The sequence below is a fragment of the Tinamus guttatus genome, unplaced genomic scaffold (genome assembly GCF_059628265.1).
Source record: "Tinamus guttatus ecotype Peru unplaced genomic scaffold, ASM5962826v1 Tinamus_guttatus_pri_ptg000038l, whole genome shotgun sequence".
NCBI lineage: Eukaryota > Metazoa > Chordata > Aves > Tinamiformes > Tinamidae > Tinamus > Tinamus guttatus.
Window position 1 is genome coordinate 4402543 of NW_028288572.1, and position 26775 is coordinate 4429317.

Sequence of the window (26775 nt, forward strand, 5' to 3'; positions counted from 1 at the left end):
TCCTCCTTTATGTCTCATTATCTCCACAGAACTCAGCGGCTTTACAGCCACGACGCCTCCTTCCTCTTACCCTCAGAACGCCAAAATTAGAAAGTTGCAGAGCGGCCAAGGGGAATCTTATGTACTGCCTTAGAGGCAGGTGATTTACTAAATAAGTCCAAGCATTAATAAATAAATAAATAAATAGAAATAAACACCTGCAGCCTCATTTTGCTTAAAAATGTATGTGAACGCATTAATTTATTCCAGAACATGAGCTTGAGGCTTGACCATCAGACTAAGGAAGACCTGTGTTTAGCTAACTGAAAAGGCAAGTCTGAAAAAAACCTTTATCACTGTGTGATCAAACATTGTTTTTGAATACTTTTCACCTGTGTTCAGCTGGGCTGGTGATCACCAATTTAGAGTTAGATGAAAAATCTGCAGATCTCACACGACGTCTTCAAAGGTCTAGTCCCAAACACTGCCAAATGTCCTGTCTCCCACCCGGTTTCTTTCAGATTTAGGTTGTCACAGCTTTGTCAGTCGGGAACCTGTTTAACCAATATGTGAAGCCATGGCACCTCCTTTAACAGCAAAATAGGAATTAGCTGCCCGCTAACGCCTGTAACGGCGCGGCTGCCCTCACCGCCATTAGCGGGCCAGGGCGTGAACTCCCGCCCGCCGTTGCCATGGCAGCGCGGCGCGTCCCGTAATGGCGGCGGCGCTGAGGCGACCATGGTGCGCAGTGAGTGTCGCGGGGTTAAAATTGGCTGCTGAAGGGAAGGTGGTTGTTTAGATGCGTCCAACCTTCCCCTGCCCTCTCCAAGACACTTATTTTTCCGAATAGGTTAACTTTATGTGAAGGTAGGGTGTTATCAGGGCATTATCATTTGCCCAAAGTACAATAAAAAAATAATTCTTCTGAGAAATCTCTGTGAGACAAATGGTAAGATGAAACTAAATAAATAATAAAAGGAGTAACATTATTTCCCCAGATATATAAGGCAGCTGTCAGCAACATTCACCATACTCTATGGTTAAGGGAGATTCACTAGTCCCAAATGCAAGTCATGACTACTTAAATATTCTGTAAGTCATGTGTTGTGGGGGAATCTGTCAAACAGATCTTCTAAAGCAAACAGACTCTTTTAGCAAGGGGGATCCAACCAGGGTCATCCTAGCCTGTGTAAATTAACCTTTTTCACCCCTTTCCCTACAATTGTAGATAGAGAGGCTAAATTGAAACATGATTTTTGGCTGTATTGGTTCAATAAAATTGCCATTCCATGACAGTAAATAATAAAAATGGGCAATTTGACAAAACCTCCCTGAGATAAATAAGCCAAGAAAGAACAATTTTATTTAATTGCTTGGAAGGGATTATTTGTTCTTACATATCTCTATATGTGCTTTTAACTTTATTTTTCTTCAGAGTACTTTTGAAGGGCTTTCCAATCTTCTGTAGGTATTAACAGTCATGAAAATAGCTATGGTAATTTCATTAAATCCCATTTTTTCAATCAATATTACACTCTAGTACATTGTTTTTCAGGGAGATAAAAAATGCAAGTGCTTTTTTGGTTCAGTGGGCTGGAAACAAAGTAATAGCATCTACTGCAAAACTAAGCCCTGTTCTCACAGAATTATTGTTATTAACTTTCATTATACAGAGGCTCTTTTTTGCTTGAAATATTTCCCAGCACTAAATACTGCTGTATGAAAATTCTGAAACAAGGTCTCTGGTTACTTTTGGTCACTGAAACTCTTTTGCTTGCTGCTAATGACCTCGTAGCATCCAAAAATTACCTAGGATTAATTTTTTTTCCCAACAGAGACAGTTATAAGCATGAATTAGTTGTGGCTTCTCCTTAGACAAGAAAAAAAGTTAAAAATATCTGTCCACTTTCAGCATTCATCCAGCTTATTTCAGTGCATGATTTGGTCATGGAAGCACCCCATGTAGCTATTTTACTTTGTTTTTTTTGCTGCTACCTGTGATGTGAACATCTGGCACAGCAAAATAAAAGGCCAGAAAGCACTTCACTGCTTGTCTACATTAATCAATCTTCAATCTGAAGTATACTGAAAGTAATGAATGCTCAACTCATTTCTGCAACAGCTATATTGTACTCTTGGAAGACTCAGCAGTTTTCATATAGATTTTTGAATGTGTCAAGTAACCTCAGGGTGTTTTACAAATGAGGTATGTTGTGGCAGGATGGGCTAAAGTGACCTGGTGCTTGCTGTCTCATGTAGCAGGTTTTATTTCCATTGGTATTTTTACTGAACCCCTCTTTAGTATGACAAAAGATTTATTTGATGTTATTAAGACATGTGAGGGAAATATCTAAAAGGAGATTCTTTTCCCCAGCAACTTCTAATATGTCTTTCAGTCACTGAAGATCTTGTTAGAAGACGTGCAGAACATAACAACTGTGAGATATTTTCACTGGAAGAAATCTCTTTACATCAGCAGGAAATAGAAAAGCTAGAATATCTAGATAAATGGTGTCGAGATTTAAAAATTCTCTATCTTCAAAATAATTTAATTCCAAAAATTGGTAAGTCTTTTCTGGCTATGTGTCTTTTCAAATGAAATTGCATGCATAATTCTGAAATCAAAAAAAAAAAAAAAATCTGTGGGGTGAAAGGGCATGCAGAGAGAAGAACGGCAGAAGATTTTCTGGTGTGTCTGTCCCTGCCAGGGTTTGAGCATCGTTGTTCCCTGTTACTTTAACAGATTGCTAAGAAGCTTGGAAATTTCCAAGAGAAATTTTAAGTGAGAAAGATTCTACTGAGATACAAGTCACTAAAATATGAGTCTTGAACACCTTTTACAGATGTATTAAGATTAATTTATTAAATTTCTTGCCTTTGTGGCATGAACTGTGATATCAAAGAACTAGTTCTTCCCATTATCATTTTTCAATTCAGTTTTTGTAGATATGGATTGTTTCTGCTAACAGTGGAATAATTTTTGTTCAGATAAAACAGTTATTTTTTGTGTATAAAGATGACTTTTTACAGAAAAGTTTCTGTGCTTCTCATCATGATTGGCTAGTGTTTTGTGGTGACAGGATATAGGCTACAGTCTTTGATAGGTGCTCCACAGAAAGACAGAAAATAAGGCCTTGGGCAGGAAAAGCTTCGTCTCTGTCTGTAGTGTGTAGAGTTGAAGTCAAAGACTTCATCTTATTCTTTGATAACCCTCATATTTCCTTCTTTGGTGTGATATGTTAACGCTTGCTTAATGCTTTAGGGACACAAGATTTTTTTTTCAGCAGTCTTATTTTCAAGAGATTCAGTCTTATTCTTAGATTAATATAATCTCACTGTAGGAGTTAGAAAAACATGTAACTTCCAGCTTCCATATGTTCCTGTGTAATGTAACTGCTTTCCAAGATAGCACTTCCATAACATGAAAAGAAAGAAATAGCACTACATAAGTGCTGACCAAAAGCTTTGCTAAGTATTAAAATTGAGAAGTAATTCTTCCTAGTGGGTACCAACCTTTCTGGGTTGCAGAAACAACAAATGTCCCTTCCAGAAGGGACACTGCAGAATATCAAAGCTGTATGGTTTATATCAGATCTGCTGTGACATCTCTCTCCTGTCTTTTAAAAGACCTTTACGTAGCCCTAAAGGTCAGCCTTGCTTACTGATGGAATAACAAATTATAAGGCATCCAAGTGCGCAGAAAATATAGGTGCCTAACTTCTATGACTCCGTGGATGAGACTTTGTTTTCTTTTCTATAGACAGAAGGATGAAAAAAAAGTTGGCTCCAATGCTGTCTTTTTCATATCTTCACGTGTAGAGTCATTGCCATCATAGAAATACTCCAAGAAAAATGAACAGCCAACCTCAGCTAAAAGAGTCCTTGCTGAGGACTCTTTCATTGTGTATTTGTGAATTATGAAAAATATATAATTCCAAGGTCTTGGTAAACTAGATGGTAGAATTCATATAATGTAACCTTAGACATCTATGTCTAAGGCAGTTACTGTAACCTCCTGTTATAATCAACGGAGAAAAATAGGCATATTTTTGAGCATGATTCGGTTCACTGGTTCTAGACATCCAATCTAAGATAAGACAGATTGAACCTTGAACAACCTATTTCTCTTTACTGATTTTTTAAAAAGGCTGGATAAGTAACTCCACTCTAGACATGATCTGTGTTGCTTAGATGAATCTCCCTGTTTGAATTTCTATGCTTGTCTCAGCAGGGACAGTATGTACAGCAGTTAATCTGTTCAGTTTGTGATTTAGAATATGAGATTAACTTTGTTATTTTGTTGAATGGGGTTTCCAGTCAGAAAATCTTCAGCTGACACAAGTTGTAAGGTGCACCTTGCGTCCAATTAGTACCTCAGATGTGTCATGTATCTCTAATGGCATTTGCATTTTTCACTCACTTTGGGGACTGATGTGGTGTAGTTAGTTGCTGCTGAATTCCTTCTCTACCTCCTTTGTATATTTGAAAAGGAGTAAATGTTACCCACTGCGACAGAACATGCCAAAATTTGCTGACCTCCTCCTTTCAATCACAAATCATGAAAAGCGTGTATTTCAGATCCCAGTTACGGTGCTTGGCGGCGGTTTTATCCATCTTGACAAGGACTCTGTCAACAGGACAAAAGCTTTGTTTTATCCTTCTTGAATTCTTGTAAATCTTTATATGAAAAACGTTCAAAAAGGGAGAAGGATGTACAGAATGCTTCTGCCCTTGACTGGCAACTGTCTGCCATCTTATATTTGCAGAAACAGCAGCACAGGAGGTGTATTGGCTTAAATGAGACCTTGCTGGTACACTGATTTTTTCACCATGACACTAACAATAAATTTAGATCACTATATTTAAAAAGACAAACCACTATATATATATATATATATATATATGTATGTATATACACATCTGTCAGGATGATTCCTGGAGACATTGTCTAGCAAATTTTCTCCATTCTTTCCTTCTTTCTTAAGTTAATCAATGCTTATGTCCAGTGTACTATTCCATCTCAACCACCTCTCTGTCTGGCACATTTTTTTCTATAATTAAACCAGACTTTCTAATTCTGTTCTCCCCTGAGAACAAACATCAAATGGTATCTCTTGCTTTCCTCCAATGGTTTCCATTCTGCATGTAGCATCATAAAGCTTTGAGACTATGTTGTGAGAGAAAGTGCTGCACTGAGGAAGAGCATAACTTTTATGAGCACGATATTACCAAAATGTCGTAGTAACATCAGGCTTGAGGAATCAAAGACATAGACCAGGATTTTTTTTTCCCCAAATGTTAGTGCATTCCTCACAGTATTTTTTCAGGTTTATGACAGAAAAGCAGCTTGATTTGAAGTTATTATTATTTTCAAAATTACTTTTAACAGAATTGTGTTTTCTTATGTCATTGGATTGCTTCAATGACACTAGTGAAAACACAAGTCAAAATCCAGCCCATAATTGTGGGCCAACCCATTCCTGCTATTCTGTTAACTGTGTATATAAGATGATCCAAACTGAAAATGAAATTACCTGATTTTTTAAATTTCCTCCTAACTTTCCTAATCAGAGGATTTAAAACAGAGATTTAAATAATCCTGAGTTTATTGAGAATACTGTATTGCTGCAAAAATACTAGAAAAAAAGGCATCTTTCTAAAACAGATTCCAATTATATTCATACTGTCTTATAGACAAAAAGTAACTTGCAGGTTCAGTGACTCTGTATTGTGTTAAGGCTTTATTTAAAACAACGTTAATTCTTCCAAGTCTGATACAATATGGATTTATTAATATCTTTAAGTTTCTGGTATTAGTCCTATAGACAGAAGATCTTTAGAACCTAAATATATACTAAGGAAGAAACTTTCGATTTTCCATCAAAGTGGATGTAAAAGTGTGCCTAAATATTTAGCTTGACTAAATATGGTCTAATGATTCCTGAACATCATGATGAGTGAAAAGCATGGTTTCACCAGGGTTGTTCCAGTCCTCATTTATCAGTGTGCTGCCATTATAGATTTATGATTTGTTTTTAAAAATGTTCGTAGCTTTCCTTATTCTTTCTATTTTTCTTATTTTAATTTTCATTTTTCAGAGAACTTTCTCCTCTCATCTTCATATTAATAACAAAATAAATGTGTCTGATAATCTGGTTTGTGCTTCCCATTTTTTTAGTTTATTGTTTTTAAAGCTAAGCAAATAAGTAAAATCATTATGTCCCTTCCAACAGAGCGAATTGATGTAAAAAATATATGTTTGTTACAGAAAATGTGGGCAGACTAAAGAAGCTCGAGTATTTAAATATTGCTTTGAACAACATTGAAAGAATTGAAAATCTAGAAGGTAAGATTTTTAAACGAAATATTTTGCCTTTTCATTTTGAAACATTTAAATTGTGACAAAAAGGTGTAAGGTGTAATGGAGGATATAAGTTATCAGATATGTCCACCAGTAATGATACTTTGTTGACATCAAGAAGGAATCTTCATGGTCAGTGTTTCAGTTGTCCTTCTTTCTGGCAAATCCTTCCAATACTGAAATTTTGTGACTGTGGTTTCTTAAAATTACTTTGTTTTTCACCCTTTGCATACTCTCCCACCACTGTTGCCATCTCTGACATCTCTATTCTTTATTACCTTAATTGATATTTCAAAATTCTTCATGGACCCCATATGGAATTAGTATATCTGCAACATAAAGATGTCTGTGATACCAGATAATTAGAATGGTGTGGAGTTGTTTTAATGCTGTCTAAACTCTAAAAAGAGTTTATCTTGTAATTCAACCATTTTCTTGACTTCAGTAGTTAAGTCTCACATGGGAAAGATTCACACTGTGCACAGATTGCAAGAACAGTCTGGAGTATTTTTGTGGAGTTTTTCCAATTATTTTCTTTGTTGTTACATGAAGTAATATCTATTTTATCTCTGTTTAACCCTTTATCCTGTCAGAATCATCTACAAAGATCTGTCATTTTCCATGTACAGATTCTAAAGCCTAGCAATTAGCCTAGCTAGCTAGCCTAGACTAGCAATTAGTCTAAATAAAGTCAAGAAGGAAAAGATCTCAAGCTAGAAATGATTCAAATAATACAGAATGTGTTTGTAGATGGCTCTAGGCTTTAGATGATTCTGACAGGATAAAGGGTTAAACAGAGATAAAATAGGTATTACTTCATGTAATAACAAGTTGCTATAAATTTTTTAAATGTCCACCTTGGTGAGGGAATAGTGACAAAAATAACTTTTTCTTTTTTTACATTCAGCAAGCAATTCAGCAAGGTTGAAGATGCTAGTTTAAATCAAATGTAAAAAAAACCACACATAGATTAAAGAGAAGTCTTTAAAAGTTGAAGAAATAGGCAGTACATTGCATATTTGGCAATTTATTGAGAAACTTGCATGTATTCTCATGCCAGTAAATTTTAAGGTCGTCTATCAGGCTGCATATTTATTACTCTAATTTGTAATTTATTTAGCAGTGAAAGCATTTGGGAGCGTGTCTTGCAAAAATATTGGATTATTTAAAACCCCTAATAAATCATTTTGAGTTGTTTATTCACTTTCAGCTCCATTACACATAAAATACTTGCGAAATAGACTATCAAAAAAAAAGTTGTGGTTATGGTGATGAGTGCAGCAGTCAAGCTCTTATTTAGCTGAACTTTTTACTATTAGAGCAAATGTAGTTCATGGACAGATTTTGATAAAAATCTAAGATTTTTTTTTTTAAATCTTCAAATGATTTAACTTTGTGCCTAACTAAAACAAAACCAGAAAAACCCATACTTACTGTAGTCACAGTCTACAGTAAGTATGGGTTCTTTAAAAAGTAGTAGAAAGAGCAAAGCTGTGGCCTGGGGAGATACAGCCAGATGCAAGAAATGTTGTGTCCTCACCAGTGACAGAAGTGAAGGAGTGGGAAGGGTTTGGAGAACAGGATTTAATTGTCTGCACTGAGCTCAGTTTGAGGGATGGAATGTGTTATCTTGTGTGGATATCTGCTTAGCCTTCTCTTTTTCATAGTGTACGTTTTGCCAGTCAGCCTCTGTGAAAGACAGTGAATGGAGAAGGAAACTTTCTGTGGATTTGAATCCCTCAGTGATAATTCATTCTTTCAGTAACCCAATTTTCCATTTTATTAGAGATGTACGTTTATATTATGGGCAGAATAAATAATGTTTTTTTCAAACAGGCTGTGAAGAGCTGAAGAAACTTGACCTGACAGCAAATTTTATTGGTGAACTCTCTAGTATTGAAGTTCTGAAATATAACATACATCTGAAGGAACTGTTTCTAGTGGGAAACCCATGTACTGATTTTGAAGGTTATAGACAATTTGTGGTGGCAACTCTTCAACAGCTGGAAGTAAGATTTTTTAAATTGTATATTATGTCTAAACCAGGAACCAGTAATAACAAGTAATAAATGATGCATTTTCCTTTAATAATAGCATTGTTGACTAAATATACAAAGCAAGCTAAATGCTTGTAGTAGCAACACTAGGAACACTTTGCTTAGTGTCCTCAGAATACTACCTTCTATTCTGAAGAGCAAGTGATTATGATAAATAAAGTATAATTAATAGATTGTTTATTTCCCCAGGTGCAGTTGTTAACTTCCTGTTGTTTCCATGGGAAATCTTTAAACAAAGCTCTGAAAAAATCAATACCCAGTACAGTTCTGGCCTTTTGCTTGTTTATTTTTTAAATACACAATATATTTTAAAGTATTTTCATGACTGCAGAAGGTTACCAGTGTGTTGGAACCGTGAGTTTAAATGTTTTGTGAAAGCCAGCAGAAGAATCAATGCCAAAAAAGAAAGAAAGGGCACTCAGTTACGTTGCTCGTAAATAGATACTTTAAGAATGAGGTTTTGTGAAATGAGTGAGCTTGGCTAATGACTTCTGGAATTATCCTCTCACAGTCAGTCTCACCTGACTTCTTAAGGAATAGATTCAACTCACTTCGTTGGCAATACACTAACATAACAAAATAATTTTCTAATATTTTCATAAGCTGCAGTCTGATGGACACCAGAAATGGCTCAACGGAAGGAACAGAAGAAGCAAAGGAATCACCCCATTTAGCAGCATCAGACCATTATTTGACACAGATATTTTATAAAACTAAAACAACCATAAGGGCTGTTAAATAATTGTTGCAAAAGATAGGTCACATCTAAGCAAACCTTCCCGTGTAAGACCATGAATTTAAATGTAATGCTCTTATTTTTTTCCAAATACAGCTAGAGCTGTAGAGTTCTATGGACTTTTGAAAGGTGTATTATTAGTTTAATAGAGTCATCTCTCAAAATTAACATATTATTCATATAAATACATATAAAATTTCTCACATGCTTTTTTTTTGGAAAGTGTTTGGATAGCAAGGAAATAGAACGTTCTGAGAGAATTCGAGCACTTCAAGACTATCCTGAAGTGAAGGAGAAAATCAGAGAGCAGGAGAAAGCTTACCTTCTTAAAAGAGCCAGAGAGAAAGAAGATGCTCAAAGAAGGATGCAAGAAAAGAAGGAGAATAAAGAAAATCAAATGCAATCTAAGCTTGGAATGGACAGGTAGACAGTAACCAACAGTATTTTGTAAATAGATATCTCTTTTTTTATTAAGAATTTTGTGTTCCTCATTAAATATCGATCATATAAGTCCAATCTTTCATTTGCCTTTTTTTTTCATTGATTCTAGCAGGATTTTTTTCTTCTCATACATTTTTATCTGTATTGAAAAATAACTAACTACAGACTTGCAGCAGTACAACAGATTTTTGTCCTAAAATTACAAGCTAACTTTTGCCAAAGTGGCATGATTGGCTTCCTTCAGTAGGACAATTGAAAACTGCTCTGTAAGGCAATACATATTTTCCAGTGGTTCCAGAGAAAGCAATGGCTCACCTGTAATTTCATTTGCTTTGGTGTTATTATGTGCTATGGATGAAATAGGATTTTACAGATCTTTTGAGGTGAAAAAGGCTATGGGATTTTATTTCCTATATTTCTTTTACTTAGTATAGTGAGACAGTGTAAGAAGTGGAATTTGTATCTGGGATCATCTTTCTTTGCAGTTGCCATTCATCTTATTTTTAGTCCAATAGAGTCTAAATTTCATAAAGATGGCTATGGAACTTACTATCATACGGAAGTATGATAAATCTAGATTTCACCTCATATAGTTAGAAAATTTCTGAAGATTGCAGGGGATTATGGCTAGGGGAAGAAAAAGAGAATTCTGAAGACAGCACTTGAGCAGATGTCTAAGTAAAAAGTTGCTCTCCTATAAACTTATAATCTGCTGCTGCCTACTATTTGGGCTACGTAAATATCACAGGAAATACAGGTTTTCTTTCACCTTTAAATTGTGAAGACTTCTGAAAATTCTGTCCTTGAAGTTCATCTGATGAAATATCTTTAGGCTTTCAAGGCATCACCATAGTATCACTTCTTAGTTAAGCTAATGAAATACATTCCGTCTAAATATTTTCATTAGTAGTAAAGTCCATTGTATTAGTATTCCATTGTATTTCATTTTATTGGAATAATATTCCCTGTGATCTCATATAGCCCAAACTCCCTATTTGACAGTGGAAACTATCAGCCAGAAAGAGAGCAACAAACATGGGAAGAAACTGATGATGAAGAAGACAGAAGATTCTGGGAGGAGCCTACACCATATACGCCAGAATCTAGATTGGAAACTCACAGATATATTGAAGAAAAGAGAGCTAAAGATAGTATAAGGTATATTTTTGTTTTGATGTATTTTTTGAAGATGTGGAATTTTGAAGGGAAAAGAGAAGAGGTAAGCACCTACCTCACACTGAATGTCACTGAGCACTCTCAGCTTAATTTCCTTTTGCCTCTGGAAAAGCACTTAAAAATATAAATAGACTGTTCACTTTGTTTCCTTTTTCTAAACTGTATTCATAATTTCTGTTTTTTTTGTTTTTCTTCAAATTGATTTTATATTTATATACATATAAATATATATATACATATATGTATATATATAAAAACACATATATACACACACACACACATATATATGTATATATGCATATATATATATATTTTTAGAAGTGGCATTTCGGGCACTGTTTCTGTGCATCTTATGATTTTTTTCACATACTTTATTCAAGATACCCATCCTAAGTAATAAGACTCTTTACATTTTCTATTGTATGTTGAAGATGCATGACCCCAATAATGCTTTAATATTTTTAAGGTTGCCACTGGTTTTGTCAATCATTGAGAATCAATGCAGTCATGAACAAAACAGTTTTTTTCTTGCTACAGAGTTTGTCAGTTTTATAAACAGAGTAATCCCTTCCTTTCCTTCCTTTCCATCCTTTCCTTCCTTTCCATCCTTTCCTTCCTTTCCATCCTTTCCTTCCTTTCCATACTTTTCTTCCTTTCCTTCCTGTCCTTCCTTTCCTTTCCTATTTCTTTGCTATTTTGAAATAAGCCAAGAATTTTTGGAGGAAAGCAAATTAAGTTTACATGCATAGAAAGTTTCTTTAGAAATGCTTATGTATACATCAAAGCAAATAAAAATATTGGTACATCATGATTATTGTGATTATTCATGGCTAGGAATATCTTCTTTTTTTTGAAAAAAAAAAGCAATCCACTGATATCTTAAGATAAATTTAATATATTACTATTTGATAATAGATACTCTGTGAAATATGAAAGAAGTTCAGTAATATTACAAAATATTAGCTCATCTTTAGATGATGATTTTACTGTACAGTTGGACATTTCATTTCACCTTTTTGTTCCTGAAATAAGTTATGTCTTTAAAATACCAGATAATTTTTGGTCTATTTTTATCTTTTTTTTTGCTGTTGAACATAGAAGATGAGAATGTGACAAAATAATTTTTCTTCCTACTTTAAGGGAGTCAAAGAAGAAAGAAAAGCCACTTCGGACTTTGATCACCACAGAAGGAAAAGCTCTGAATGTAAATGAGCCCAAGTACGTAAGGAAAACAATGTCCTGAAGAAGTAAAGCAATACTAATATCTTCACAGTTGATTTGGTCTAGTATTTCAAGATATATGGCAATACAGAAATAAGAGGACTGAAAAGTTCTAATGTGCGGTGTTATATTCCTGCTGAGGAGTGACTGAACTGAAGTTCTATTCTTAGTCTAGAAAAAGAATTAATTTTCAGTCATTAAAGTGTTGAAGGGTGTTTAATTTATTATCTTTTACTTTCATGATTGAAGAACTTGTTTTTTCTGTAAAAGGCCAAAGATATTTTACTCTGTTCCCTTTTATGGTAAGGTTCTCTTTCTTTGAGCACCTTGGTAACAGCGGAAAAAGTTTAACCAGAGGCTGGATGTAGAAGATAAATGTGTATGAGTAGCTACTTTAAATGTGGAAAAATATGTCCAAGTACTATTTCTGAACAAAACCTTTCCCTCTTCTGAGGACAGTTGGAGACCTGGCAGAATTCAGCACGACACATAATTCACTTGCTTTGCATGAGATCCTTTCCTTTGACACTGTGAATGGGGTCATACCCTGTCTCCTGTGTTCTGAATAGGTTTTTCCATCTTAAAACTGCCTTAGCTGCAAAAAAGCAAAGCTAAAAGCATGCTTACTGTTAGTATGAAGAACACTTTATTTAACTTGGAAGTTTATAAATCCATAAAAAATTAAGGGTTTCGAAACCTGCATTATAAGATCAATGCTTGTTTTTCATCAATGTAGGTAACATTAAAGATGACCAAAATATGTTTATCACTGTATTTGAGTACATTTTTTGCAAAAATATGTTGACAGAAGCACAAAAAAAGCATAGTCATTTAGAATAAAGCTTTTGTTGACTCTCTAGAAGAAATGTGATCCCACCGAGTTCATTGTTAACATCTCTACTGTTCATTTCACATGGGTTTCCTGGATTAGAATTTACTCTGTGGGTTGTCTAAGTAAAGCCAGATCACTGAACAGTTTGTACCAATATGTCTGCAACAAGAATATCACAGCTCTTAATTCAGTGCAATCTGGCAGAGTATTGCAGAGAAACACATTAAGAGTTACTCCTAAATGGATGCTGCTCTCAAAAATTTTTGCTTTCTTGTATAGGTCTAGTAAACCGGTGTCTTTTCGTAAGTTTACAAAGGGAATAACTGCATACTACTCAAAAAAGGAGGCAACTTCTCTTCCTCATTTCTAGCTAAGCTTCTGCCAAGAAAGTTTTGCAGTTCTTTTCTCATTCTCACTCTTCATTCTTTAGTGAATTCTCCTCAAAATATGTATTATAAGAGAGAGGCATGAACGGGAAAGAAAAAAAAAAGTTATGTTTTATTCTTCTTTGCACTTCCCATTAAAAATACTCATAAAGTGAAAGCTCCATAAGCTTTCCTGTGGGATGAGTATATGAGAATACAATAGCGTAAAGAGCGAAGGGTATAGATGGCAAATGTTTTTTTTGCTGAGAAAATTTAGCCAATCTGAAAATCTGAACTAATTCTGTTATCTGAACCCAAAGTGTCAAAGTACTAAAATGTTCCTGAAATTTACCATATAAAGTTAAGCCTTATCTCACCATAAGAATCTCATTTGTTGATCTCTCTAAGTGGTTCTTAAGCTGGGACTTTTTTCTAACACTCTGGAAGCATTTGAAGTCCTTATTTAGTTTATCTCCTTAGAGTAATAATAATAGATGTGATTCTTTCACAATTTTAAAAACTCATCCAGCAGATCATAAACACATACTTAATAAAATTCACGTTTAAAAAAGGGTTTAAAGCTTGTAGAAACAAGGATGTTCTTCAAACCATTCTTTATATCAGAAATACACAGCCATACATTTGTACTACAGACAATTTAATTGAACAAATGAACAAATATGCAGATTTTTTACAAATTATGAGGTTCTTCGTTCTAAGATCTTCATTTTTTTCATGAACTTTCTTTCTGATAGCACTAAAAAATGATTTTACCAGCAGGTGTCATTCTTTCTGCACTGACAGACTGATTTTAATTAACTCATCTTCAGCACTATTTTTATTTCCGTGTCTGGGGAGTTGAGTGAGGACAACAGAAAATAAATTTCAGACTCACCCTGATTCAAATGCCAATAGTTTTTTCTGTTTGTATAATAGAATTGCAACTCTTTCTAAAATGATAATATGGCATATTTTCTAAGTATTCATATTCATGAATTCATATTAATCCAAAATTGCTAGCAGCTTAATTTTAAGCATGCAGTAATGTTTGTTTGTGCGCTCCGCTTGTATATATCCTGTAGGTGTTTCTTATCTTATTAGGCTTCATTTCACTTTGGAAGATGACGAAGAAACCAACCAATTCGTCTTGGATCTTGCTGTTTACAGGTCATGATTGTTATTATTTTTTTCCTTTTCCTTTTTACTGTTCTTAATTTCTGGTACCTAATATTTCAAATATACCCCTCTGTTCACTGGGACTTTGCAAGAGGAGAACAAATAATATAGTATGTTATAGAACCAGCCTGGAAACCTCTGCAAAAGAAATGGGACTGTATAAACCAGAGACCCTTCAGACTGTTCTGTTCTCCTGAGTAAGCATAGTTTAATAGTTTAATTTTTTGAGTATTCTGTTGTCCACATGCAGGTTGCCTCTGCACTTGTCCATTTTCACTTACGTAAAATCCCTTCCACTCTTCACTGGCACATTAGGATTATAGGGAATGGGGTTTTATGCCCGTACCCTGGCCCCAGAACTGTCACAGTACAGTTCATGACATTCTGTTTAGATTCTTCTTGTCCTCAAGACCAGGTGGCCTTATCAATAGTGCCTGTTGGAAAGAGTCTATGGCTCATATATTTCCCAAATCATGACATGATGCTTGAAAAAAGTCTGGTCGAACCAGGCCAAAATATGACAAGGGATCCAGCCAACTGTTTGAAAGCAGAGTACTCCTAAGCAGGACTGTACTGGTGCTAAACGCTATCATGCCCAAGAACTGATTAGAAACCAAACGTCTTATTTACCCCTACTACAAACTTGTAATGATAAAGTTTATAGAACATGTTTTCTAGCATACAAACACTCTTCATGCTAGGGCTTGCTCTACTTGAGCTCATTAATTTGCCTCAAAACAGAGCTACTCCATTGTTTATGAATTTTTAAATAGAAAATTGATGAATTTCCTATGAAATAAAGCATTAAATATATAGAAAAATACTGCTTACTTTCAATGAAGTCAATGAAGACTTTGAAATCTTGGAGTAGTGTAATACCCTGGAGTTATATAGTGTATTGATATACCCCTGAGGTGGACTTGACAGAACTTAGACATTATTTTATTTGACATTTTGTCAACACATACAAAAAGCATATCCTTCTTACAAAGACTTTAAATCCTAATAATATTTTATATAACTTAATAACTGAAATTGCAGTTTTTAATTTACAACTTACAAAAGCATAATTAAAGATACATATAGTCTGAACTGCTTATTTGCTGGACTGTATTGTATATTGCATTCATTTATTTATATTTCATTGTAAAGACATCTAGACACTTCTCTGCTTGATGTTGATGTCCAGCCAACTTACGTACGAGTACGGGTGAAGGGAAAGGTTAGTGGATTTTTTTTTTTCTACATTAATTTCAAATTAAGGGTTATAGTTATCGTGAATTTTGTTATTTATTTTCAGTGTTTACTTCGGGCCTCTTACAGGCCTCCAATGTGTTCTGTTGCACAAGAACTGATCTTTGTTTATTGAAGTTTGATGGTATTTTTTAACCAACTTCAGTCGAATTTATACCTGACTTTTAGTGATTACTAACCGTGTACACCGGTGCAAAAAAGAAGCACTTTCCTAGTGGCATTATTTTGAACCACATATAAACTATGGAAGTGCTAACCAGAAAGGGTACAAAGTCTGGAATAAGATTTGATCCTCTTTTTCTCTCCCTCTCTTTTCTTTTTTTCCCCTAACAATGTACATCATTTACATCTGATGACCGCTTACTGGTTGCCCTAGAGTATTGCAATTTTATAATCTGAAATTTATAGCTGGTAGAAATAAGTGAATATATGTATATATATATACACACATATACATTTAGAAGGGCCTTTCAACTATCATTCTAGTTTTTGTTTTTTTTTCTTTCTTCTCAAAGATTATAATTTTATATTCATTTAAAAGAAAAGTACTCATGTAGTAAACCAAAATCCGTATTTATAGCTATACCAACTGCATAAACAAAACTTCAGAATTGCTTTACATCTAAAATAGACTGGATAATCATTCTCATTTAATTGCTAATATAAGTCAAGCATCATTTTATAACCTTCTTTAGAAATGTCACTTCAGGAATGAGAACAATTCAAGCATATACATGTACTGTACTTGTAAGTAAAAGCTGCTTAACATGCTAATCATTTATTAGGATTAGTAGTAATATATTTAAATCAAGAGGATTTAGATGTATACTGTGCTAAATATCAAAGTATATGACAGTGATGTTTCTGTGTATGTTCTGTTCAGGTCAAAAAAAAAAAAAGATTATTAATAATGTTACACTTCACTCTTTAATTTTATTTTAGCCGTTTCAGCTTGTGCTCCCTGAGGAAGTGAAACCAGATAGCAGCATTGCTAAAAGATCACAAACAACTGGGCATTTAGTTGTCAGCATGCCAAAGGTACGTAAAATAACTTGGAGAGGCATCATGCAAAGGTACTTGGAAGTGTTGGGAGTACTTTGGAGGTATTTCTGAGTTGTAGGTAGCATCTATTGATGCTCCAAATTTTGAATTGGTTTTAAAAACTACCGATATAGGAGGGACACAGAGATGTATGCTCTACTACCTGTATTGTCAACAGATCCACACTTCCTGGATCTGCTGACCTAAGATGCGTATGTTCCCTTGCAGCAGTTCCACTAAGTAGGTATAGTGACAGAATCGGTTCCCTTTCTCGAGGATTCAACAGAGTGAACACCTGGTATTTTTGAGATACCCATCATTTTCAAACTCTGGTCTATCATAGAAGATGCATTGATATTACTAATATGTATTCTAGGAAGCTAAATATAATGAATAAAGATTAGCAACAACTGAAAGCCCAAAAGTTATTTTTCTTGCAGAACATTGTGGCCAGCATTATCAGCAGTGGTTCAGAATGCTAATTTGATATCATCAACTCAATATTCATTCCTTTCAGTTGTACGATAGAAAAGCCAAGTTCATGCAAGTTTTTCCAGGATGTATCAGTGATAAGACAAGCCTAATTTCTCCATTCCATTGTTTTTATAATCTCTCTTTTCCTGATAAACATTTTTTCTCAAAATTAAATTGTTTGCAACTAGATAAATGGTCTATCACATTCCTTTTGTAGTTGAAATTTTAAGAATACTACTAAGAATAGACTCCCATGTTAGGCTTTCTGCAATACTATGAAAAGACCTCCCTCTTATCAATAATAGAACAAAAACTAACCAAATCCTAAAAGAGTATTTTTTACCTACTTTAGTGAATTTCTGATCAAGTTGCTAAGCCTTTCAAGATTCATGTTACAATCTGTTCATAGTTTCCTGTCTTTAAAATGAGAAACAAAATCTCTTTTCTTGCCTCTCTGACCTTGCTATACCGTAAATCGAGGATAGTAATTTCCAAGTGAAATAAAAGAAAGCATTTTCACGTTTTAAAAGTTTATTTTTCCCTAAATTGATTGCAGAGTTATTATCTTGTTAAGGCAGTCCCTACCAAAAATTTTTGGAAGGTCAGCAAAACACATGCAAAATATGCAACATTTAGTGAAATTAAATAGTGCCAATTTTCAAGTGCAGTGTTTACACTGTAATAATCTTAAAATAATAAGATTAAAAATACTGTTTTCACAAATTCCTTCTATTTTCTCAAATATATGAAAGCTTCTGTCCAAAAAATCGATTTCTAAAGTTCTCTGGGTTATGTTCTTAAGTATTCTCCTTTCTATTTCCAAACAATCCAAATAGCGGTAGTTTAATTTCTATCAGAAGAATTTATATCAGAAAGCTTCATTACATTTATGTATTCTTCTTGTGTATCACAGGCCTTAAATTTCGTTCAGTTATTTTTCTACTGAGCCTAAAGTCTTATATTTGGCCACAGTTATATTTATGGAAGTTCTGTTTTTAACGAACAGTTATTCTCACTTGATCTAACTTACTAAGAGACGGATAGTCAACCCATGCCTTGGTGAAGCTCACGTATTATTGCATATTGAGATGTGCTTCACAGATGAAAAAAATAAGAAAATATCACTTAAAATTTCTCTTGAATTTCTTGTCCCTTGGGTAGAGACAGTAGGACATCTTTTGAGCCAAAGAAGTTTTGAGTGAAATGATATTGGATAATTGATAATAGGTGCTGTGACAGTCAAATCCTAATCGTTGCCGAAGGTCCAGGATCACTTCTTGTCAAGCAGGCCCTTTCAATCAATTGCAGAATCAGCAGGTTTGCTCACCATCCTTGACAATGTTCTCTGACGGCAAAGAAAGGAACATTACTCTGGAGGTGATCAAAGAAATGAATTACTTTCACAAAATCAGAATATTATGGGATGTTATTCTACTTGGAACTAGAAACTTTATAGGCGGATTTGAAGAGAATGCGTGTAAATCAATTGTGCTAGAGATAGTACAATGGACTGTTTTAGTAAAGCAGCTGAGAGAGGTTGTGGTCACCCAGGTCTTTTTATAAGGAATGAAAGAAATTCATAGAGCAGCACAGACTTTCACATTAATTTCTTCAATAAAAGTGTCTGAGCAGGGATGCCAAAACTGAAATACAAGTGTGAAGTGCATCATGAGCAACTTCTCTACGAGGAGAATCAAGAAGTGCATTATTAAAATGTTACTAAAAAAGACAACATATATTCATATATTTGTGTCTATATATGTATTTTCACATGTATATACGTGTGTGTATATATACATGTCCTCATTATTTAGTTAAATATAACTTTATTTATTATATATATTTATAAGTTATATAGTTAAATATATCTGCTTAAAATTTCCTTATGCATGTGTTGAGTGAGGAAGCATCAGGAAGGGTTAAAGTCTTAACAGAATGAATATCAGACGCGAATTCTTTTTTTTTTTACACCGTTTATTTTCTATTTTAAAAGATTATTTAAATGCTAATGAGCCTAAATCTCAATATTTTTTTTTTTTGGTGAGAATTATGGCTGTGTATTTTACTTTTTTTATTTTAGGCTAATGGAATAATCCTGGCTAGGCAAAAAGTGTCAACTTCAATCAAAACATCTGACAGCAATACACCGCAAAAAAACACAAGAAGGTAATTCCATTTTTCCTTTTCTGTTAGTTTCACTTTTTTGTACCTTCTTTATTCACTTTCCAGAATTGTGCTGCTTATTGACTAAGTTATTGTTGGAAATAGGAAAATATTGATTTATATAGAGTAAAGAAGAGATTTGGACTAATGGCCTGTCTGGTACGTTATAAAGTTATCTGCTCCAATAACAGAGCCAAAAAAGTACTTATTTCTGCAATCAGTTTGTTCTATCAACTCCTTCAGATCATTAAACTAGAATACACGAAATCCAGATCACCTACTGTGAACTGCATCTGCAGGGCTCCTTGCTGTGTAGCCCAAGTCTCAAAATTTTCTGAAAGCAGCAGCTTTGAATCTCTGGCATGAATTTTTTGTATCTTTCCCATGAAGTGGTCACTGCTAAAGTATATCAGCTGAGCCATTTCACTAAGAAATGGGATCGAAAAGCAATTTGGCAAGATTATATAACATAGGTCCATCCTATTAAATGAAGTGTAAACTCTGGCTCTTGGAGTCCATCAGCCAGTGATTGCCAGAAGAAAGCAAGTCTTAAAGGATGTACTATTTGTTATTCTTTACTCCTAGCAAGTGACAATTGGTGATTTTTTTCAAGGCAATTTTTACTGGCGGTTACTAGAGACGGACACTGAGGCAGATGTGTACCACTGCTCTGGTCTGAGCAGGTACAGATACTATGATATGTATTCTAAACTTCTCCCCTTTTTTCTTACTTTAAGCAATGACATTCATACCAGAACAAGCTATAGTAACAGGTAAGTTTGTTAAGTTCTAATACTTGAAAGGCTGTGTTTGTTTCCTTGTTTGATTTTATTGTGGTGCATACTAATGGAAAAACTAAATAGTTAAAATTGAATTATGGATCCTACAGATTCTTCTTGGTCTCATGATTTAGGACTCTTAACCAAGTGGCTACCAACAGTCACTTATGTCATTATTTCTGTTTTTTTATTTTCTTATTAAAAAAAAAAATACCAGCCTTACCTTCTTTCTCTTGAATGAACCTGCATGTTGAGTAGGTAATAAGGTGCTGCAAGGATTTGTGAAGATCTTGCTAATGACATAGAACCATCGCACCCTTGATTATAATTACTTCTTGAATACTAATGGTTTCTAGTATATTTTAAAAGGTCTAAGACAAAGTAGTGGATACTTACTTTGCAAAAGCAATGGCTCTTTCCAGCAGGATTTCAGCTGAAGCCTTAGAAACATCTAAAGAAATCAACAGAACTGTCAGTTTTTCTGCAAGGGAAAACAAGATCTTCCCTGTTTAGATACCAGACACAATCTGTCTTCCAAACAGTAAGAGCAATGGGGACAAGTTCCCTTTCCTGCTAACTGATGATCTAAAGCTGCTCCATGGCATAGTAAAGGGACAAATCCTTGCATTTGACTTCATTAGTTTTGAGCAATTAGGAGTTTGCTTACTGAAATTTTGGAAGCAAAAATACAAATTTTACTGTTAAATTTTAGAGGAATACACGTTACAAAAGCACAAGTGGGAAAGAAGTATTTTGAATTACGGTTTTTACTAAAAATAGTAAGTTTTGACCTCTTCAGCTGGAAAATCACTGACTAGACAGATGTTAAAATTTGTTGAATAGTTGTCTCTTAGATTACAGAAGAACATTCATTACAGTGATTTCATTTGACAGCTACAGATATGTTAGCTAAATCCTCTGTCAGACATTTAATCTACTAAACTATGATGCAATGCTTTAAATCTTTTAAATTCTTGTTAGCTTGATTACGTGACAATACTATTATTACTTCAGCCACATAAAAGAGATTCCTTCAATGGTTGTATTCAAAACTATTTCAGATTTTCAAAGGCACAAGTTGCCTTGGAAGGAATTTGATGTATTGATTTATAAAGCTTTTACATATATAGTAGCTGCAAATGCCATAGTCTTTATTGCATGTGCCCACACAATTCATCTGGGAGGTAGAAAAGCTGAATTTGCCAGAGTTTCACAGGAAAAAGTCAAATATAGGAAAGGCCAAGAAAAAAATGATGTTTTCAATCATTTTATTGGATTTTAATTCTAATCTTTGTCTACACGCATTCAGTGATAGATTTCTTTTGTGGGTTGCAATTCTGCAGTGATGTACAAGAATTAATTTACTTACCTTGGAGAATTATTGCTTATTTTTAGTTCAGGTCTTTTTCATTTATTGACCAAAAAAAAAAAAAAAAAAGCACTGATTATTTCAAAAAATATTTTCTTTGTCAAAGGAGATCATTAGAGATGAGACTTAGTACTGAGAAGCCCTAATTTACTGCTAGACCTTGACTTAGTTTGATTCTTTTTGGTGGAGAGGATGCAAAATACAAATCTATTGGAGAAAACTGTAGGTGAAGGTGTAGGAATCTTTTCTTATGTGCAAGGAGTCCTAATTTGAGTGCTTGAAAGAATCCTTGCAAAGTCCTGGAATATTCTCTTTCCTCTCCATGGACTTCATGACTGAGCATAGAAACATAACAAACTGGAGAGAACATGGAATCATAGAATCGTTATGGCTGGAAGAGACTTCAAGATCATCAAGTTCAACCATAACGTGATGCTGCAAATATGCAAACAGTAGAATAAAATGAATAATGTGTTAAGATTGGGAATGTGAGATGAGGTGAAGTCAGAACTTGAGTGGAGATGCAGACACGCACACACGTGCACGAGGGAGTAGCAAGAGGATTTACCTGATCTTTCAAAACCAGAATTCACCATCACTTCTGCTTCTGCACTAAACATCAACATTTTAACTTGGAAAAAACCCAAGATGTATCTGAAATTTGGCCTGAAAAAGAGCTGAAAAAATATGTAGAAAGAGCACAGATGGCAAATATATTATTTGTCCTAATGGCATGTAATATGTGGTCTCCATAAAGACCTGGCAGTAGATTGCAAATCTGTGGAGCTGAAGAGCATTACAGAAATACCTTTGCAGGCTATATAGCTTGTTAACTGCTATGAAGACATGAACTTTCGCCATGCAATTTATGCTGGCTGAAAGGGGAGTTCAGCTGACCTCTTGTTCAGGAAGTGGATTCAGGTATAAGCAACATGTTAAAGAGGCTTTTTACCTCACTTAAGCATAAAATGTAGTTTCATCTGCATTCTCATAAAGACCAGAACTAATCAAAGTGGGTGGTATACACCTCTGTGTGATTCACGATGAACATGAGAGGTGTGGCACCTAGAGGAATGATTTAAAAGTTCATTTGCACGCATGAAGATCTGGTAATCCATGACCATAATAAGAGTGAAAAGGTTTTAAAATAAGGAGGATAGCATATTCAAGAGCAGCAGTGAGTTAAACTTTGATTACTACAGCTTCAAGTCATCTTGAGTAGTCCTTATCTGAATAGGACAAAAGTTCAAGGGCAGGTGTATTCACCTCAGTAATGCAAAACATGAATCTCACTGTGGAAATGACCTATGGATAAGACCATGAAGACCTATGATTTACCTATCATCTCCTTCCTTTTCTTCACCAAAAAAACCCTTCAGCCTAGAAAACAGTCCTAAGTTTTTTACAGTCCTTTTCATAAAGATATCATTTGTCCCATCCTGTATTAACATACCCAAAAATGATAAACAAAAAATGCAGTCTTCCAACAAGTCAACTTCGAAACATATACAGAATATTTATGAGTATATATGAACATGACAAAAACACTCTCTTTTTGGATACCCGAATCCATGTTGCTTCTCAGTCTATCCTGTTGTCAGTCACTGATAGGCATTTGTAGATAACATGCGCAGATTACATCTTGAGAATGATTGATGTGTGTAATCCTTTCTTAGATTAATGACATGGCCTCATACTAACGACACTCGCTGTTAATTAGTTTCTTTTGTATTTAAGCACATTCTGCTAGTAAGCCACAAGCTATTCAAACTCCATAAAGTTATTATATTTTCATGACTAGTAATTTGTAAAATTTCAGAGCTGTTGAGCAAATGCAAGCTATCACTAGTAATTAAATACATCAAATCAAGGAAAATACTTTCTACCATGTGACTGAAGCACATACTGAGGCTAGTGAATTTTCATATTTATGCTTTTTTAGCTTTAGAGCTAAAAAAAGTGCTTTTGGGTGGCAAGTTCACACTTCTCAGAAGCATAACATTCTGGACAGAGTGTACTCATTTTGAGGCCTCCCCAATAGCTAATAATAAAGTGAATCAAGGCCACAGCACATTTCACAAATTATACAAAAGCAAAGAAACAAAAAATTATTGCCTCTTGGGAATAAACGTTTTCTAGAATGTTGCCACAAAGTGAATCCACTTCTATTTCACTAAGAAATAATAGAATAATAAGAAAAAATTGAAGAACATCCAGGGTGATGAAATAGGAAGAGTTGTCTTGCATTTCTCTTCATTACCCATAAAATTCTCCTCTAATAGTTTTTCTTTGTGCAATTTGTGCTTATCTGGATTATTAGAACAGGGGGGCTTCCCCAGTTGTCCATAATCCTGAGTTTAGAATTGTGACCCGATGTATCACACGGGATAAAAGAAAAGTTAGTATTGGGATGTACAAATCATGTTGGAATTTGCAGAAATTAGAACATCATTGTACAATTACATTTCATTTTTTCCTATAAACAGTTGCAAATTACTTGAAAATAGATGACCTTTTTCCATGAAAAGGTCTTAGCTCCTCTGTTGGAGAACAACAGTGGTTTTAAATGCTGCAAGGCAGTAAGTATTGGAATATTTAAAATCTCTGATAGTGATGCAGTATCTGCAACCCTGTTAAATGGACTGTACACAACTTTAAGTGAGATTTAAAAGACAATGAAAAGAAAAGCAAGAATTAGGTGATACAATCAAATAAAATAGTGCAATTATATTTTCTCTCTAAATAAAGGTGTATTTCTACTTTTACAGTTTTAATCTGTAGAGCTTAATAAACATTCCTGTGAAGGTACTGAGCTAAAAATGAAAGACAAAAAGAAAGAAAAGATAATTATGCTCAAAATTTTTATTGCATCAGAAGTCAAACATTTATAATGTGATACCAACAATCACCATCTTTTGAATTAAAACAAATCATAGATGCCAAAAAAAAGCTATTGCAATATTATTAGGCTAAGGTTTATTTTCTACCAAGTCTTAAGGATTTCTCTGTTTTTGTGAGTTTCTGCTAATAGTCACTTTATAATTAGTATAATCTCTTAGCCCTTCTTTAATTGCACTCAGCAGCAAATCTCACACTAAAGTCAACAGGCTTATAAACAGCCCCGAAAATAAGGCTGTTAAATTTAACGCTGAAATTAACTATTTTCCGTTTGTTTCCCTCTTGTTACAGAAGTGGACGAGTTGAGAAATTAGAAGTGGATCCTAGTAAATATTCATTCCCTGATGTGACAAAGATAATCCAAGAGAAGGAACAAATTGGACAGGGACCTGTTAGTTTCCAACCAAGGAAAATTATGGAGAATGAGAAGAGTTATGTTGATGTTGAAAATAATGAAGAAGTTCCACCCTTAATTTGAAATGTTCTCAAATAATTCCTTTGTATGTGACCAGTATCCCCAAGTTGTTCTCATGACTCTATATGTAATCATTATATATTATAACATGCTGAGGTGGGAGAATATTGCTACAGTTCTTATCATAAAGTTTGTTAAATTTGTGTTTTATGCAGGGTTTTCTGTTAATATATTGCTTCTATAAATTCTGTTTTCTTCATTGTTTCCTTACTAAATCTCAAATCAGAATGGGGCTATACAGGTCAGATACTGTCACTGCTCCATGGAATTTACTGTCTACCTTAAATATGTGATTATTTTGAGTAAACTGAAGCTACCTGAAACCTCTGTGGATCCCTCCCCTTCCTTTCCCTTGTGAATATTTTGTGGTTGTACCTTATTCACATCTTTAAGATAGAAAATTAAAAAACAAAACAGGTTGTATAATACCACTTTTGATGTCACAGAGCATTTACATATCCGTAATGAAAAATGTAGATTATTTTCTGCTTCACACATAAAACATGTAAATCTGAGAGATAAATTGTTAATGCGTGAGTCAAAAAGGACATTGTTTTGCTCTCAGATCTTTGGCAGAATTTTTCTTAACAGTGATGAGGGGAGAAACTTTCTTACTTTAAAACATCTTAATTTTTATGATAAACTGTTGTGAGTTATGTGCATTATCCAGCCTCATTTTTTTTTTCACTTTATTGTAATTATGTGGATTATAGCCACAGGAAGTCCTAAAGCTGATACTTTCTTATAGAACTTTGTACCGTAGGAGGAAGATAAGGTAACAGCTAATGTATTTTTTAGCATTCAGATGGGCTTTATTACCATCTTTATTAAAACTTCATGTTTTAATTCCTTTCAAGTCTACTTCCCTTTTTTTTTTTTTTTTTTTTTTTTTTTTTTTTTTCTGGAGTCTGAATTTGGCTGATTTGGAGTTGGGTGAAGAGAGGAAACTCCAGAACCACTGAGATTAATAGGTTTGTTGCCAGATGATCCAAAGATGTACTTTCTATGGCTTTACTTACTGGTGTTTGGATTTTCTGATGTTTCTTATTTTGATGGACCTGTCAAGAAGTTCAGAAATTATGGAGAACACATAAGACACATTACGGAAAACACATAAGACACACAGTCTGATCATTTAGGATTGTTTTGTTCTTCCTAGGATTTTCCTATCCTAGAATAATCAAAATTGACCCTCTGCTGTCAAACCCAAGGATAGTTTTATTAGGCCTTTCCCCATTCCAAGTTAGTTCTCTATTTCATCTAGTTTCCACCGGATAAATAACACTCTCTTTTGTAGCTCTTGAGCTACAATTACATCTCATGGGGAAATTAATAACTGGTGCCAGAATTCATGTGGAGCTCCTGAATGAGCAGCAGGTGCTGTGATCTTAGGATCCAGTCTAAGGATGGGGTATTTTTTGAGAGCCAGCTCCAGCAGAAGTGTCAGTTGTGTGCCACACAGAAGCCAAGCAGAGGTTGACAGCAAGGATTCCTCATAGTACAAGCACAGGATGATACTGGAGGCCCATAAGAGCAGAAACAGAAATTTTACGTTATTGTCGTTAAATGCAACCCTGAGAGCTGGATAAACCAACTTTAAGGAATAAGAAAGAGAACAAGGAACATATAACCAACATAGATAAAATATCCCCTAAATGGTGAAAATACGAAGATCATAAAAAGCTAGAGAAGGACAAGGACAGAGGCAGAACAAAGAAGAATAAACCTTAGCACTGTCTCCTCGGCTAAGGACATGGCACCTGATCAATGCCAATGATTTTCAGGACATATTCAGCTCCCTCACTTTCAGCAGAAAAATCACCACTTTTTGATTTGCCATTTGCCTTATTTTTCCACTGCAATCTCAGAAATTGTATGTATTCCTTTAAGCATTTAAGAATTTTGAACAGTACCCAGTGTGTGTATGTGTGTGTGCGTTGCCATCTTTCACCTCTAACTGTGGCTCTGCGAACTGGGT

The 26775-nt window shown here is 34.4% G+C and overlaps 1 protein-coding gene across 2 annotated transcripts; it reads left to right on the forward strand.

Annotated features, from left to right (window-relative positions):
• The first annotated feature begins 690 nt into the window (after positions 1-690).
• Positions 691-24813, forward strand: DNAAF11 (dynein axonemal assembly factor 11). 2 transcript variants are annotated; one of them, XM_088535110.1, is made up of 12 exons: positions 691-727; positions 2376-2543; positions 6248-6325; positions 8177-8349; positions 9357-9556; positions 10556-10732; positions 11891-11968; positions 14270-14335; positions 15497-15566; positions 16541-16636; positions 19194-19279; positions 24614-24813. In XM_088535110.1, exons 1-12 carry the CDS (start codon positions 718-720, stop codon positions 24798-24800), a joined length of 1389 nt encoding a protein of 462 aa, XP_088391236.1. In that variant the 5' UTR covers positions 691-717; the 3' UTR covers positions 24801-24813. The 2 variants fall into 2 exon arrangements, with proteins under 2 accessions (XP_088391236.1, XP_088391228.1); XM_088535102.1 differs by lacking the exon at positions 6248-6325 and having other exon boundaries at positions 703-727.
• The last annotated feature ends 1962 nt before the right edge of the window (positions 24814-26775 follow it).